The sequence below is a fragment of the Pogona vitticeps genome, chromosome 3 (genome assembly GCF_051106095.1).
Source record: "Pogona vitticeps strain Pit_001003342236 chromosome 3, PviZW2.1, whole genome shotgun sequence".
In the NCBI taxonomy this organism is placed as follows: Eukaryota; Metazoa; Chordata; class Lepidosauria; order Squamata; family Agamidae; genus Pogona; species Pogona vitticeps.
In genome coordinates this window covers 224,687,476-224,704,140 of record NC_135785.1, presented here as the reverse complement: position 1 = coordinate 224,704,140, position 16,665 = coordinate 224,687,476, and the positions used below count along the sequence as shown (strand labels likewise).

Genomic DNA, 16,665 nt, shown 5'->3' with positions numbered 1-16,665 from the left:
CTGATAGCCTCCTGAACAGAGGCTGTATTGTATAAACTAACACGGTCACCCTAATTTGAATAATTGTTACAGAATTACTATCTTTCAGTGTGAGTATACTTGGGATTGCAGCCTTAGGCTTGGAGATCCAGGCTGAAACCTCTCTTAACCTTCACTGTCGAATTATTTTCCTTTTCCTTTTATTAAAAAGGCTACTTTTACCTGTGTAATAAAGAAGGCATTTCCCAAGCCAGAGCTTCTATGGTACCTGGATGGAGAGATTCTGAAGGGCAGGTCTGAAGGTAATGCAAAGTTTGGTGAAAATGACATTGGAAATGTACACTTATAAAATATTTGACTTCAACAAGAAAGCGTACAACAGCTATAAGTGAGAGAAGGGATGCATTTGCGAATAAGCACTTTTTAGTAGGAAAACGGTTTGGAAAATAATAAAACTGCAGTGCATGTATTAGAGCAGATAAGTAACTGGTGGCCTTCCAGATGTTGTTGGATCCCAACACCAATAAATCCCCATGAATAAATTCAATGGTGAAGGATGGTGGGAGTTGCACTCCAAGATCCAAAGTACCACAGGCTTCTTCATATCTTTTTCAGAGTATAAGCACATTTAAATCAATTGGCATTTCTTCTCTGTCTGCTATTGATTTGTTTGTTTCATTTGATTTATATAATGCCCCATTAGTGCAAGCACTACTCTGGCTGGTTCCCATTGCCTTATCTCTGCAGGCAAGGTTTTAATGCTGTTACTGTACAGGTCCTTCCTTACCGTTAAGGCGCTCTATAAATAATAAATAAGACTATGTATTTTTTTTTAAAGTATTGAACTAGAGCACCTAATGTTTAATATAGATCTTATTTTTCAGAGAAATGTTTAGCAGTTATTCTTATGGCATATCCTTTCTATATTTCCCCCCGCAAAGGAATAGTAATTCAGAATGAAGATACAAAAGTTGCAGGAGGTTTTTATGAGATGAGATCATTGTTGATAATATGGAAAACAATACAGACATCCCATAGTCTGGCTGTTAAATGCATGTCTGTCTATCCTTTCCTTGGAAACGAAACACGAAATATTTCATCTGGAGACATTTTGCTTCCTCGTGGTAAGTTAAATTAAATATAAGCTGTCTGAAATCCAAAGAACACATTATATACATGTGCTCAGATTATTTGTATGAAATCTGCAGAAACTAAAGTAAACTGCTTTGTTCCCCAAACAATCGCACACATGTTTCCAGCTATGTCTTCTGTTGTATTAAGGAAACAGTAGAACGTGCTGGCATAAGTGCAATACTAAGGACACATTCAGCATGAGATCTTCTTCCAAGTACCGTATATGAAAATCTGCAACCAGCCGTACCATTTGGCAAGCTCCTATCAGATGTAGACTGTGGTGGTTTAAACATGCATCTTATAGGATTTCACAGCCAGAGAGGGAGGTGATTCTCTTAGAATCATGATGTGAGAATTCCCCTCTAATTTAGTCCACAAGCTCCCTTTGATCTGATTTATATCACACTTAGACAACAAGAAAAGACTCAGCTTCATATCAGACACTAAACTAGCTTTCAAGGATAGCTCCTGCACCAGAAACACTGCTTTTAACCTAATAGACAGAAGAAGTGTCCATTGGCTCTTTTCTAACTCCTTTTAGCCACTTTGTGATGGTGCTGGTCTTCCTTGGCCAAAGAAGTTGAGCACATCTTACTGGCCTCAACAGTCACTTCAGTAGCTATGCTTCATATATTTTTTCTGTGATGAAAAAAATCACCACCTAACGTTACCATGTCAACTACCTTTTTTTTTTTTTTTGCATCTTATGGAATCATGGAATTTTTTGTATTCTGGGTGACTTTCTTAGAGTTCTCTGTTAGAGATCTCCGGTGTTGCAGTTTTTCTGCTCCTGCCCTGATCCATTCTTTGTGAATCTCTACTCCCTGAGTGTCTCATAAATACAAGTGTGTTACAGAGTAAGCAAATTAATAAGAATGGATAGGATGCCTCACAATGTGTCCATGTTACCTTGAACCACAGGACTCTTCTGCATAATGTCCAATGTATTCTGATCATAAACATTTGCATCAGAATATGAGTTTGTGATAGCACTGCAACACTGGTGAAAAGTCTAGCTTTGAAACATTGTTTTGGTTGCCAATACTTAAGAATCAAATAGAGCTGTCAGTTACTGTGATGTTCTCCTTAAACCATTACTGGCTATTTTTCCTGCTGTAGCAAGAACTATTTTCACTGCTTTTTCAAGCAATCACACAACATAATCACTCAAATCATCCCCAGAATGTTTGTACCCAGACCTTTCATAGCCCCTGTCGGGGCTTCTACTTTTTTCATATGAGTAGAATTGCTCTGGTTTGGTCCATTTCCAGCTGGAAACAAACCAAAAGGAAGTGTTGTTGTTGTTGTTGTTGTTGTTGTTGTTGTTGTTGTTGTTGTTGTTGTTGTTGTTGTTGTTGTTGTTGTTGTTGTTGTTGTTGTTGTTATCTATTTGATTTATACCCTGCCCATCTGGCCTATAAGACCACTCTAGGTGACTTCCAATATAATAAACAAAAAATAATACAAAATATTACATAAAACATACTATAACAAATACAATACAAAGATAGAATAGAAAATAAATAAAGGAAAAATAAAGAGAAGGGAAGGCCTGAATGTACAGCCATGTTTTTAATTGACTTTTAAAGGTGCCCAGAGTGGGGGCCGCGCAAATCTCAGGAGGGAGATTGTTCCAGAGGTGAGGAGCTGCCACCGAGAAGGCCCGGTTTCGTGTCTTTTCCTTCCGGGTCTCTCTCGGCGTCAGGCTCCTCAGCCTCACCTCCTGACTCGCGCGGGTGATCCGGGTAGAACTTGGTGGGAGTAGGCGTTCCGCCAAATATCAAGATCCTAAACCGTTTAGGGCCTTATAAGTGAGCATTAAAACTTTAAAGTCGACAGTTTTATGACAGTCTTGTGACTGTTAAGGTTCCTTCTGGTTGTGAAGTAGCTTAATAAACAAGGCACTTCAGGATATTGCCAAATTGAACACTTCCTCTGATCCGCTGTGGTTTTTAAGACTCTGGTATATCACTACTGATGTGCTGCATCACTTATATTTTTTTTAAAAAAAAATTATTTGCCTTACCTGATGGGCCAGTTGAGAAACTGTCCATGGTAAAATCTGAGGATTAATTTCATAGAATGAGTTCAATCTTCAGTGCTTTTTTCTAAAGCTGGGAAAGAAATCAGTAAAATAGCAACACTGAGACGAAAATGTGATGTGGTAGAAATTTCCATCAACTGTAATAGCCATATGGTACTTCATTTAAATAAAGACCAAAAAAGCTGTTACTCCACACCGCAGTCAATACATTTCATTCCTGTCAAGAAAAATAGAAGAGGCAAATCCACTGAAGTGCAATAATAATTTAATAGTATTATCCCATTACGTTATGAATATTTTTATCAGAAGAAACTGCAGGCTGTATGTATGCATGCATGCATGCATGTGGTATGTGTATAGCACATGGATCCCTCCAGGACATATAAGAAATAGATAGATATATGAATATTTCATACATACCATTATAAGAAATGCTGTTATAAGATCATGTCTTGTGGGTTTGGATATTTGTATCCAGAGCCAGATCAACATATCAGTTTTCTTCTACAAGGTTTTTAAGGCATTGCTGGAAAATTTCACCACTACATTTCAGGTGATGATTATTTTCTACAGGGTGGCAGCCTACAGCTCTGGACTCCTTGAAAACTAATAGCCATATTCCTCCAAGTCTGGATTCACGGACAGAAAGTAAGTTGCATTTATTTGAATGAAACATTTTGTGCATTTTGTTCAAAATAATCAACAACCAAGCTTTAATTACTATTCAAGCTCTGATCTTGCCATTACGTCATTTAGTTTCTTTCAAACATTGGTCCTGCTATAATGGTGTAAAGGGAAATAGACCCCTAAAGCAATGCCACAACAGTTAAAGTGTGATCCAGCAGCTGCAGTGTACAGCAATAGCCTAAGCTGAAATGCTTTTCAGTGGTTTGATCAATCTCTACTTCAAACCTCCAGTCGAAGAAGAGATACAAAGCATGGGCTTTTCTTGGAGTACCTATACAAGAACACTCCATATCAGAAATAATTCTTACAAATGAATATATTCAGCTTCACCCAAACTAACACCTCCACCTTGGTGCGCTCTCTCCCTCTCCCTCTCCCTCCCTCCTGCCCCCCCCTCTCTCACACACACACATTCACTCTTCTCTCACTCACTTGTCTTGTAGCTCCTATACCTTGATTGGAAACTCTATTATTTCACTCTCCTCCTCTTTTATTCCTCAAATCTGTTCCTCACTATTGTGCAGTAAATCTATTTCTTAGGGAAATCACACAGTAGATCATATGCCTGTGTGCTTTACAGACCAAATTTCTTATATAGATAAGAAAGAGAAGATTGGATTTTCTTAGTTTTTTTTAATATTTCTTTGCAAATAATGTGGGGTGCACTAGGTCTTGAAGTTCTTTGCACACCTCCTCATGACTCCCTTTCCTTTACTGCCATTTCATTTCACAGTCTGTTTCTAAGAGCTGGAGAAGAGGTGGATGTTCAGCAGGTATTGCTTTCCCCAAAATGAGAATACCAACAAGTATAGCTTTGTCAGGAATGATATCTTGCTTGGACTTGGAAAATTAACTGCACCTATGCTGAGGCTTAGAGTCTGGTCACGTGAGGGAAATGTTCTCCAGTTCTCACAATACATTCCATACCTCTATTGTACTGAATTGTAATTCTGTGGCCGAACATTCCAATTTGGGGAGTCTTTTTCGTCCCCTTCTCATTTCTTCAGGAAGTTGGGGAGACTTTTGGAGTGCACATCTCAGCTGCCATTTGGTTCACTAAAGTTTCTGGCAAAGAGGCTCTTGGGGCGGCACAGCCAGAGGTGATGCCAACAGTGGCAGTGAGCAAAGGGGAGAGGGAACCTCACCTCAGAAACCCAATTCAAGCTCTCCGCAGCTGGGGTACCCTATCAGGGGAGGGGGGGGAGAAGAACAAACAAACAGTCCTCTTGGAAAAGTGGCGGTCAGGTTGCAAATGGATGGTGGGCTGCCTTACTGGCGCAGTGGTTAAGCCACTGTACTGCAGCCAAAACTGTGCCCACAACCTGGGGTTCAATCCCAGGTAGCCAGCTCAAGGTTGACTCAGCCTTCTATCCTTCCGAGGTCGGTAAAATGAGTACCCAGCTCACTGGGGGGCAATGTTTAGCTTGCATAATTAACTTGTAAACCGCCCAGAGAGTGCTTGAAGCGTTATGGGGAGGTATATAAGCAGCACGCTTTGCATTTTTTGCTTTGCTTACTGCAGCACCAACATTCCCTTCAGCCCCTCCCTACCCCAAAAGCTTCTCCCATTTCTCATGACATGGAGGCATGGTGGTCTTCTAGGCAGTAATCACCTTGCAGTTTAAATCTTGCAGTTGTACAGAGCACAAGACTGGAAAAGTACATATTTGAATCATTATGGCCGGCTACATGCTATGAAAATATTTTTTACTCCAGTTTTCAGAAAATATAACCATGCTGTCTCAAGTATTCTGGAAACTGCAGTCTGGAAAAATACCTTTTCGTAGTTCACAGTACTAATACTCCAAGACAGGAATTGGCTAGTTTTCAAAAATGTACCTGAGGAACAGTGATTTCTGAATACGTGGAGGACGCTTTGAGCTTTGCCCATTTGACATGAAAATGGCTTACTTTTAAAAAAAAAAGTTAATTAGTGGCGCAATGAGATTTTTAGAGAATGACTACTATTCTATGAATTAAAAATAAGGCTTTAAAAATTAATATCTTGTATTTATTGTATCTTAATTATGTGTGCCTATCTTTGGGGTGATAAGTTCCCAATTGCTATTTTATTCAAAAAAGCAAATAAATGCTTTCATTATTTAATAATGCAGTAATAATGCCATTCTCCAGCAATCTTTCTCCATAAACGAGGGAAGGGAATATGAAATAGCATGGAAATGGAATCCATGAATGTGCTTTTTCAATGTCGCTGCTTGTCCTCACACATACTTTTTTTCCTCATCTTCCTTTCTTGAGGGGTCTTAAATGAAGAGAAAGGATAGTCCTTGTGTGTTAACATCTTTCCTTCCTTCCTTCCTTCCTTCCTTCCTTCCTTCCTTCCTTCCTTCCTTCCTTCCTTCCTTCCTTCCTTCCTTCCTTCCTTCCTTCCTTCCTTCCTTCCTTCCTTCCTTCCTTCCTTCCTTCCTTCCTTCCTTCCTTCCTTCCCAAAGCACATGCTTTAGTCCACAAGATAAACAAAATTAGGCCCATGGGGGTGGGGAGATGAATAAATTTGCAACAGTCTGAGTTCATGACAAGAAAATGCTGCAGCCAAAAGGGAATGTAATTTGAAATGATACTTGAAATATTCCCCCAGATCCACCTCTCCTGGGAGTAATTGCACACATGCGGAATTACATTAGGAACTCCAGTGGTCCAGATGGAATACGGTCAGCTGTTTGCCAAACATTTGTCTTGAGATGTCTCAAGTTTCCTTCCTGGACAGACGCAGCATACCAGAAGGATGGAATTTAATATAGTGGGCAAAGGAGACACAATCTGCTCTTTTTCCTTTTCCTTTTTTAGCTCAGGTTCAGCTATGCCTAGCTTATTTCCTTGTGCTATATTTATCTTAATATGTGATTGCCAAGTTAACTTTAAGGACATTTCTATCAGAAAGTGATAGCTGTGATCAGGGAGACCTTAAAAAAGCTGTTTACTTGTTTTTAAAACAAAACAAAACAACACTTGAACCTGAAAATAAACCTAATCTATTTTGAGCAAAAGCTTTTTACCTAGTTGATTTATATTGCCTTTTTGATCCAGATTTTTCTTTTGTATACAAAATTGTTCTACGTATACAAGGAAAACACACGTGCTGTTGACTATGCTGAGTAAGGATGATGGGAGCTATAGTAACACCTAGAGAGCTACCTACCTACCCCACCCCAGGTATGAGGCTTTCAGCATGCCCAGATGCTCTCTGTTCACAATAAATCACCCAAGGAAGTCTGGATTACAGTCTTGGCACATAAATGTCATATTGATTGCACAGTGATGTTGTTACTTGTTCTGTCTAACAAATCCCCTGCCCAAATTAATAAAGCTGTCACTCCCCCTTGCCCTTTTCTTTTCACTGTAAAGGTTTTTCCTTTAGCTATACTCAGTGATAATTCAAGAGACAGCTGTTCAGTGCTTAGCTTCCATAGGAACCATCCTTTGTGTTTATAGAACTAAGCGACACTTTGACGCTGAGGGTTAATCGCTGTGCGTCTCTCCTTCTCAAGCTTACAGCTGATGTCAAAGAGTTGATTTTTGCCCTTCCAAAATCCCGAAAGTTGTCATGAATGATTTACCTGTTTCCACAGAACTGTCTGAAATACGGCTTTTGAATCAATAAAGAATGTGTTGTTGCTGTTCTTGTTTTAATCTACTTGGGCATGAACATCTGACAGAGTTTAGAAATACTGATAGTTTGCTTTCACAGATTTTCAGTTGTTGAGTAAATGAGTAATTGGGGGAAAGTCTTCCAGAAGGAAATGTCTTTTTTCTTCAACTCATGTGCTCATTAAAAGGGCAATGCGTGGGGCGGGGGTGGGGGTGGTGGAAGCACGGAGAATAAAAGCAGGGAGAAGGAAATAAATGAAGCAGTGAAGAGAGGCAGGCAGCTGAGGAAGGCTCAGGAAGGAGAAGGAATTGAGAAAATGGGGCCAAAGAAAAGAAGAACCAATCAGGAACATAGAACAGAAATGAGGAGGGGAAAATTTATGTGCCACCGTATGTACAGTTCAAACCGAGGATAGATGTTTGGGGTCAGAAAAGTAATAGAATGTTTCTAAAATATACTCTGTTCTTGTGATTTACATCAACTTAGGGTTCTTTCAAATGGGGGGGGGAGTTCCAGCCCCCTCCACTTCTTATTTGTCCAAAAGTGGCATGGAGCTTACCATAAATCATTTCCAGACTGTACTTTTAGAAGCAACCTCTCAGAAAATTGTTTCTTTCATAAGAAATTTGGAAATCTAAAAAAAAAGGAGGGGAAGCACTACCCTTCAGGAGGCAGGTATGTCTCCTCTATCAATCAATCGTTTCTTGTCTCAAACTGAAGCTTTAAACAGAGCAGTTGTGACCCTCTTGTGTCCCCTCCCCCATGAAGAGGCGATGTCAAAAGACCATTGGGAGATACACATGTGAGCCTCTCCCAGCGAACACCTGTTCATTCCATGTTAAAAATATAAGTTGCCCCTCCAGTATTAAATCCCATCAGGTCTGCACTAAGTCCCAACTTCCCTTAGAGAAAGGCCCAGAAATGGTTCTGCTAACTGTCCCAGGACCACACCCAGTCTTTCTTGCTGTTTGCTCTTGGCATGTACGTCTCCCACTTGCTGTCTAGGTGGCTGGTCAGGTCATAGGTTCTTTGTCTTCCATGTGGCAGAGGTACCATTTTGAGGTCAGAGTAGGTTGTGCTTCTTGTTCAGTGAGTTAGTCCAGAATGGACATAGGGACGATCTTCAAAGGGCGAAATAGTCTTCTTCATGCCTGCTGCAGATTACCTGAGCTTCTCTGTCTTCAGTGCCCACACTTTTCTTCCTCCTCATCCTCCCCTGGGTTTTCCTGGAGCTCCACCTCACTAGATCTCGCAATCTTCTCCCCTTTTTATTTTTATTGCTTTAAACCACTCTAGCCCCTTTCACTTCTGAGGTGACTCAAATTAGTGGTGGGCAGCTCCTCTTCCTTTGCATCTGTTGGGGTAGAGCTGGCCAGTGATGGAAAAGGGCCCTCCGCATGTGGTGTGGTGATTTGGCTATGTCCCTCCTCCCAGCTGGCCCACACAGGATGCCAGAGATGGGGTCCTAATGGCATGTTTCTGGCCACTGTGGGAGGCACAAGCATAGACCCCACCCAGGTGACTCCACTGGCCTGTCACACATGTGAAAAAGCCTTTAGCCAAATACTCTTTCTTGTTTCCCATAAATGCTGTGTTTTTGTACTGTCCAAAATGGATCATATATACATTACTTTTGTTTTACTGGAGAGCACCTGAACCACAAAGCATTAAACACTTTTAACAAGGACTTTAAAGACCCTTTGTCTTCCACAGAACCCTGGCATTTCACTAAAAATCTGCAAAATAACACCCAGACCAAGTCCTTCAGTGACTACACAGTGTCACAAGGTAAGCAAGATATAAATGCTTCTAAGTTGCTTGGATTTAAAGTCTTGATGAGCTTTCACTAATTCCCAAAGGCAATGAAAAGGTTTTGCTTAGAGCTATCATAAAACAGACAAGCACAAATTATAACAGTCTCAAAGGGGGGAAACAGTGAATTTGTTTTTATGAAATGAATTAAGCATCTGACTATTATCTTCTCATCATTTCATGAATGCATTTTCAAGTAATGAGGTACGGTGCAGAGAGAGTTGAAATCATGGAATCACAACACTTCGGTTGCGGGCAAAGTATATTTTCCATCTTTGAAGACGGTCTAGCTAACCACTGCTCAGAAAGGATCTTTTTTTACAACAATGCCAAGAAGATCCTAGCTAATATACTTAGTGACTGTACACAATTGCTGCCCTTGTTCTTGTCTGTCTGGTGAATTCATATTTAATTTCCACATTATTTACAAATCTTTAGCACCCAAAATGTGCCTCCTGATCTACCATGGTAGCAAGAGGACTTTTTAAATCTTAGAGACCAAAACTGGAGAGGGTAGGGGATAAAAAAAAATCAAAACAATTGCCCCAAATCTCTGTTTTCCTGAGTATTTTCACTTCCATCTGATATTAAGCCAGAGTGCAAATGGGAAATGTTAGAACAAGATATCTCTTTATTTCCTTCTGAAATGCACCTACACAAAGTCCTTTCTCCATCTCCTGGAAACTGAATAGGGCGCTACAAGCACTGTATAGTACTTTTGCTGGCTGTACAATAGTACTCAGATTAAGACAATTCTGTTTGTATTACTGCCTGGAAATATCAGTCTTGGAAGATTCTAACTAGTGGCCTCAGGGATAATGCTTGGTCTTTGCAATTATGATTCTCCTAACACAATCATTTCCCAAGTCTAACATGTTTAGCTGGCTGCTGCTCTTTCTGGCATTGGAGGCTTGCTTGACTTACAAGCTGTGAAAAGCTACCACCTGTGGCAAGCCATTCTGTGTGTCATCGTTCATACATGTAACACACACAATTAGGCGCAAGCACACAAATATTGATTGCTAATTCCCAGACTATCTCTGACACATGTTTTTGTGCAGGGTCACTGCTCTCTTTTCTGATTTAAAATGCTTCTTTTTCTGCTGCTACTGCTTTTTTAGATAGACTAGTGGGAAATAAACTGCATTTGTACATAAGCTTTTCCAGAATGAGGCGCATGAGGTATAGATTCAGAGACCTTCCCTATTCCCCAGACAGGGAAGGCATGTAAAATTCACCCGGGACATAGATGGGATGAGAGGCTGTAATTCATTATCTGTCTAATCTCACTAAAGACCAAATCTGTACTTTTTGCAGTGCTAGATCCGCTGGAGCTAGATTTTTCATTAAAATATTTTCAAATGAATTGGCTTCTGGAAACTGTTTTGTCTTTTCACAGGTCTAAAGGATTCTACTTCAACAACCCAGAAAACCTATATTCATGTGACTCATCTCCGTGAGAATACAACAGCATCACAACGTAAGTGCTTAGCCCTTTTTGAATTCAACTATTGTTGTATGACAAATATGCTATAAATCAGAGTTCTTCAGATTAGTGAGCAATAACAGGGGAAAGCTCATGGAAGATCATTTAGGAACATTCAAGGACAAAGGATAACAGCCTTTGTGGACTCTACGCTGATATCAAAACTGACTTTGGGAGGTTGGGGAATTGAGAAAATTGTGGACACATAGAGGTAATAGTGTATGTCAGCATGATATATGAAAGCACACAAGGTGTTATTGCCTATGTGCACAAAATCAGGAATGGAAACATAGATTACATGGCAATGGCTATGCTGGCTGTTCAATTCTGGAAGCCATCATTTACAAAATAATAAATAATAATATGATAAAAATATACTTTTTCTAACTCTACATGAAAGTTTGAAAGTTAAGGATGAACCTTGAAACTGTAGTTTCCATGAACCAGCTAGAAGATATGTTTCTTATTATAATAAGTCATTCTAGAGTAGCCCCATTGAATCAGTGATGATTTGATGCTAACTCCTTGGTATGTTGCAATCATTCAAATGGGGATCCTCTAAGTTATGACTTACTACACTAGAGTAAGCCACAACCAGTGTAGGCCCACTTGAATCAATGCAATTTACAGGGGAATTGACGGACCAAATTGCCACTAATTCAATGGGCTTAATCTAGCTCAATTTACTGTGCTAAGCAAGAGGATTTCAGCCAATATATGTTATAGGAAAAACCAAATAAAAATAAAAAAATAAAGTAAAAGAACAAATAAAAAACAAAAATATGATTACACCTTAATGTCTTTTTTTAAAAAATGTGAGCATTTATGGACAAGTCCACTTCCTCAGATGTAAGAGTTAATCTGTGATATATTTATTTATTTATTTATTTATTTATTTATTTATTTATTTATTTATTTATTTATTTATTTATTTATATTCCACCTATCTGGTCGTGTGAGGACCACTCCAGGCGGCTAGATTATATTTAAGATTGTTTTCTTTTGATTGTTAGTTGCCTTTGGCATTTTCCCAAGTGGATATACACAATAAAATGGGACTAATTAGAGAAATAAATCACGGTGCTCACATTGTTAAAACATGAAATGTCAGAATACTAAATCAAGTTTGGTGTAATATATAGTATGTTTCTTTCTTCTGTCAGGAAATCTGCTCACAAGAAGAAATGAACTAACAACACAAATGAGCCATGATAATTTACTAATTACAAATAGTTGGTTCCATAACACGAGTAAGCCATAATGAATTGAGCCCCTTTTAGGAGAAAGGTGGAGTACAAATATTTTAAATAAATAATTAAAAACTGCCTTAAACTTGTTGTTTATTCATTACGTCATGTCCAACTCTTCGTGACCCCATGGATCAGAGCACACCAGGCCCTCCTGCTTTCCACTGCCTCCCGGAGTTGGGTCAAATTCATGTTGGTCAGTTCAGTGACGCTGTCCAACCATCCTGTCCTCTGTCATCCCCTTCTCCTCCTGCCTTCACACTTTCCAAACACCAGGGTCTTTTCCAGGGAGACTTCTCTTCTCATAAGATGGCCAAAGTATTGGAGTCTCAGCTTCAGGATCTGTCCTTCCAGTGAGCACTCAGGGTTGATTTCCTTCAGAATGGATGCATTTGTATCTCCTTGAAGTCCAGGGGACTCTCAAGAGTCCCCTCCAGCACCACAATTCGAAAGCATCAATTTTTTGGTGGTCAGCCTTCTTTATGGTCCAGGTCTCACTTCCATACATCGCTAGTGGAAAAACCATAGCTTTGACTATGCGGACTTTGTCGACAAGGTGATGTATCTGCTTTTTAAGATGCTGTCTAGGTTTGTCATTGCTTTCCTCCCAAGAAGCAGGCATCTCTTAATTTCGTGGCTGCTGTCACCATCTGCAGTGATCATGGAGGCCAAGAAAGTAAAATCTGTCACTTCCTCCATATCTTCCCTTCCTATTTGCCAGGGGGTGATGGGACCAGTGGCCATTATCTTAGGTTTTTTTATGTTGAGCTTCAGTCTGCTTTTGGCGCTCTCCTCTTTCACCTTTATTACGAGGTTCTTTAATTCCTCCTCAGTTTCTGCCATCAGAGTGGTATCATCTGCATATCGGAGGTTGTTGATATTTCTTCCAGCAATCTTAATTCCGGCTTGGGATTCCTCCAGTCCTGCCTTTTGCATGATGTATTCTGCATATAGGTTGAATAAGCAGGGAGACAATATACAGCCTTGTTGTACTCCTTTCCCAATTTTGAACCAATCAGTTGTTCCATATCCAGTTCTAACTGTTGCTTTCTGTCCCTTTTATAGATTTCTCAGGAGATAGATAAGGTGGTCAGGCACTCCCATTTCTTTAAGAACTTGCCATAGTTTGTTGTGGTCCATACAGTCACAGACTTTCGTGTAGTCAATGAAGCAGTAGTTGTTTTTCTGGAACTCTGTGGCTTTCTCCATAATCCAGCGCATGTTAGCAATTTGGTCTCTAGTTCCTCTGTCCCTTTGAAATCCAGTTTGTACTTCTGGGAGTTCTCGATCCACATACTGCTGAAGCCTACCTTGTAGGATTTTGAGCATAACCTTGCTAGCTTGTGAAATGAGTGCAATTGTATGGTAATTGGAGCATTTTTTGGCACTGCCCTTCTTTGGGATTGAGATGTAGACTGATATTTTCCAGTCCTCTGGCCACAGCGGAGTTTTCCAAACTTGCTGGCATATTGAGTGTAGCACCTTAATATTGTTGTCTTTTAAGATTTTAAATAGTTCCACTGGGATGCCATCACCTCCACTGACCTTGTTGTTAGCCACACTTTCTAAGGCCCACTTGACTTCACTCTCCAGGACATCTTCTTCAAGGTCAGCAACCACACTATCTGGGTTGTCCAGGACATCCAGATCTTTCTGATATAATTCCTCTGTGTATTCTTGCCACCTCTTCTTGATGTCTTCTGCTTTTGTGAGGTCCCTCCCATTTTTGTCCTTTATCATGTCCATCTTAGCACACAATGTTCCTTTCATATCTCAAATTTTCTTGAACAGATCTCTGGTTTTTCCCTTTCTATTCTTTTCATCTATTTCTTTGCACTCTTCATTTAAGAACACTCTCTTGTCTCTCCTTGCTCTTCTTTGGAAGTCTGCATTCAATTTTCTGTAAGTTTCTCTATCCCCCTTGAATTCTGTTTCCTTCTCTTCTTCCTTTTCTTTAGGATTGTTTTTGTTGTTGCCTTCTGTACAGTGTTACAAGCCTCCATCCATAGTTCTTCAGGCACTCTGTCCACCAAATCTAGTTCCTTAAATCTGTTCTTCACTTCCACTCTGTATTCATAAGGGATTTGGTTTAGATTATAACTGAATTGCCCATTGGTTATTCCTCCTTTCAATTTAAGCTTGAGTCTTGCAATAAGAAGCTGATGATCAGAGCCACAATCATCTCCAGGTCTTGTTTTTACTAACTGTATAGAGCACCTCCATCTTTGGCTGCAGAAAACATAATCAATCTGATTTCGGTATTGCCCAACTGGTGATGTCCATGTGTAGAGTCCCCTCTTGTGTTTTTGGAAAAGAGTGTTTGTGATTGACCAGCTTGTTCTCTTGACATAACTCTATTAGCCTTTGTCCTGCTTCATTTCGAACTCCATGGCCAAACATACCTGTTGTTCCTTTTATCTCTTGACTCCCTGCTTTAGCCTTCTGGTCCCCTTATTTCCTTTTTTCTTTTGTGGTTTTTTTCTTTTTTCTTTCTTTTTTTTCTTTTCCATCTTGAAGCATTGCATATTTAATGTAATAACTCTCCTTTTTAATTATTTTTTGTTATATTTCGTGTCTGTAAGCCGCCTAGAGTGATTGCAGCGACCAGACAGGCGGGATATAAATAAATAAATAAATAAATAAATAAATAAATAAATAAATAAATAAATAAATAAATAAATAAATAAATAAATAAATAAATAAATAAATAACATCTTTCTTTGGTGTCAGTTGTAGAAGGTGTTGTAAGCCTTCATAGAATTGGTCAATTTCAGCCTCTTCAGCATCAGTGATTTGTGCATAAACATGGATTACTGTGATGCTGAAAGGGCTGCCTTAAACTACCAGTGCATTTTTTACACCTAGAATTTAATCCAGTATAATATGGGAAAGCGTGAAGGCAAGAGGAGAAGGGGTCGACAGAGGATGAGATGCTTGGACACTGTCACTGAAGCTACCAGCATGAATTTGACCCAATTCCCGGAGGCAGTGGAAGACAGGAGGGCCTGGTGTGCTCTCTTCTATGGGGTCAGGAAGAGTCAGACATGACTTAATGACTAAACAACAACAACAATATGTTTTAATGTTTTTTAATTGTGTTGACTAGCTGCCTTGCGTAGGTACCAAGGTGTATATTTCCTGTTAAAATGGAACTAGTTAGATACATAAATTAAGGAGCCAATATTGTTAAAATTTGCGACCACTCAAAATGAAGTCACTATAACACATTGTATGTACACTTTTCCCCATTCTTCTAGGAAATCTGTCCACCAAAAAAGCTGTGGAGCCAACCACGCTGGTCAGCCCAAACAATCCACCCACTGTAAACACCAGGTTTAATAATAATGGTAACTTATTTTTCGCCTCTTTCAGATCCATCTCTCTATTTTGAGATCTTTTGTAGCATTTTCTGAAAATGTGGTTCGTGCTGCTGACTTTTACAACATAATTTTTTTTCCGGTGGTGGGGAGGGATAAATAAAATGGTGCATGTAACCAGCTTCCTCCAATTCTTTCATTGATACTGTTAAATCTCAGTGAGGATCTTTAAATGATCCTCTTTCTGAATACTTCCAATGACACAATGTACTACTTGAGGGTCCGCAGAGCCCTACCCTTAACGTTCAGCTTGGTATTTGAAATGGAAATTTTAATTAGCATTGCAGAATTCTGGATGTTACAGTCCAAAAAGTAACTTTTCCAACCTCCAGGTTGGATCCTTTTTGGATGTGACTACCAGAGACTCACCTGTATTCAAATAATACCGTCAGAATCTGCTATTCTAGTAGAAAAGGGTGGAAACTATAAATGCTTGGCTCCCTGATTTATGATAGAAGTGGTTTTCTGTGGTTTTCTCAGGTACTGCAACTTTTCCAAGACATAATTATTTCTCCTGGCCAGCACTTGTAGCTGCCCTGCTTTTCTTCTGCATATTCTTAATCCTTTTGGGGATCAGAAAATGGTGCCAGTATCAAAAGGAAATGTAAGTACTGTACATGTAATCACAACTTCTACATTCCAGAACCAGATCTGACACAATGCAAGGTAACCACACATTTCCCCAAGGATATAGCACAAGTGACGAGTGGCTGAGCCCACACCAAGTAGCTACACCAAGTTGCACTAAATTTGGTGTGTGACATCCTTGCTAATATCATCACCTTCTCCAGACTTTTGGTGTCCATAGTTGGATGCTTTGGGGTGGTTTTTCCCCTATAACTTGCTGTACATCGGTTTGTCTGGGCATCCATAAATAAGGGAGGGGAAAGGTTGATCAGTAGGAACAGCTTGGGTAGAAGACAAAAGACCACAGAACAGGAAACTGAAATAAAGGAACAAGTAATGACCCAAATGGAAAAGAATGGAAAGGAAGGTGTTGCCAGGAGTGAGATATTGTCACCTTTAGGGAGGAAAACATCATTAATACTCAGCTTAAGGTGGGCTCCATTGGAATCCACAATAGCTTTGATCTATCAATGCACAGAACATCCAAGGACCAGCACAAAATAGAAAAATCAGCTGTACAGCTACAACAGGAAAACCTGGAGCAAAAAGGACTTGGGTTAGATTGTTCCTTTGGACCATATGAAATGCTGACAGCCCTAGGTCAGTGTTTCTCAAATTTGGGTCCCCAAATGTTCTTGGGCTGCATCTCCCAGAAATCCTGG

At 39.7% G+C, this 16,665-nt stretch overlaps 1 protein-coding gene across 3 annotated transcripts in view; it reads left to right on the top strand.

Annotated features, from left to right (window-relative positions):
- Nucleotides 1-16,665, top strand: part of CD96 (CD96 molecule) — a 59,099-nt gene that overhangs the window by 37,062 nt on the left and 5,372 nt on the right. For 2 of the 3 annotated variants that reach the window (XM_072993949.2, XM_078389845.1), the window contains exons 6-12: nt 191-281; nt 921-1,103; nt 3,731-3,805; nt 9,168-9,242; nt 10,666-10,746; nt 15,257-15,346; nt 15,857-15,980. In XM_072993949.2, the coding sequence (XP_072850050.2) occupies nt 191-281; nt 921-1,103; nt 3,731-3,805; nt 9,168-9,242; nt 10,666-10,746; nt 15,257-15,346; nt 15,857-15,980 (719 nt within the window). The remainder of the gene's footprint in view (nt 1-190; nt 282-920; nt 1,104-3,730; nt 3,806-9,167; nt 9,243-10,665; nt 10,747-15,256; nt 15,347-15,856; nt 15,981-16,665) is intronic. The other variant, XM_078389846.1, reaches the window with a different exon arrangement.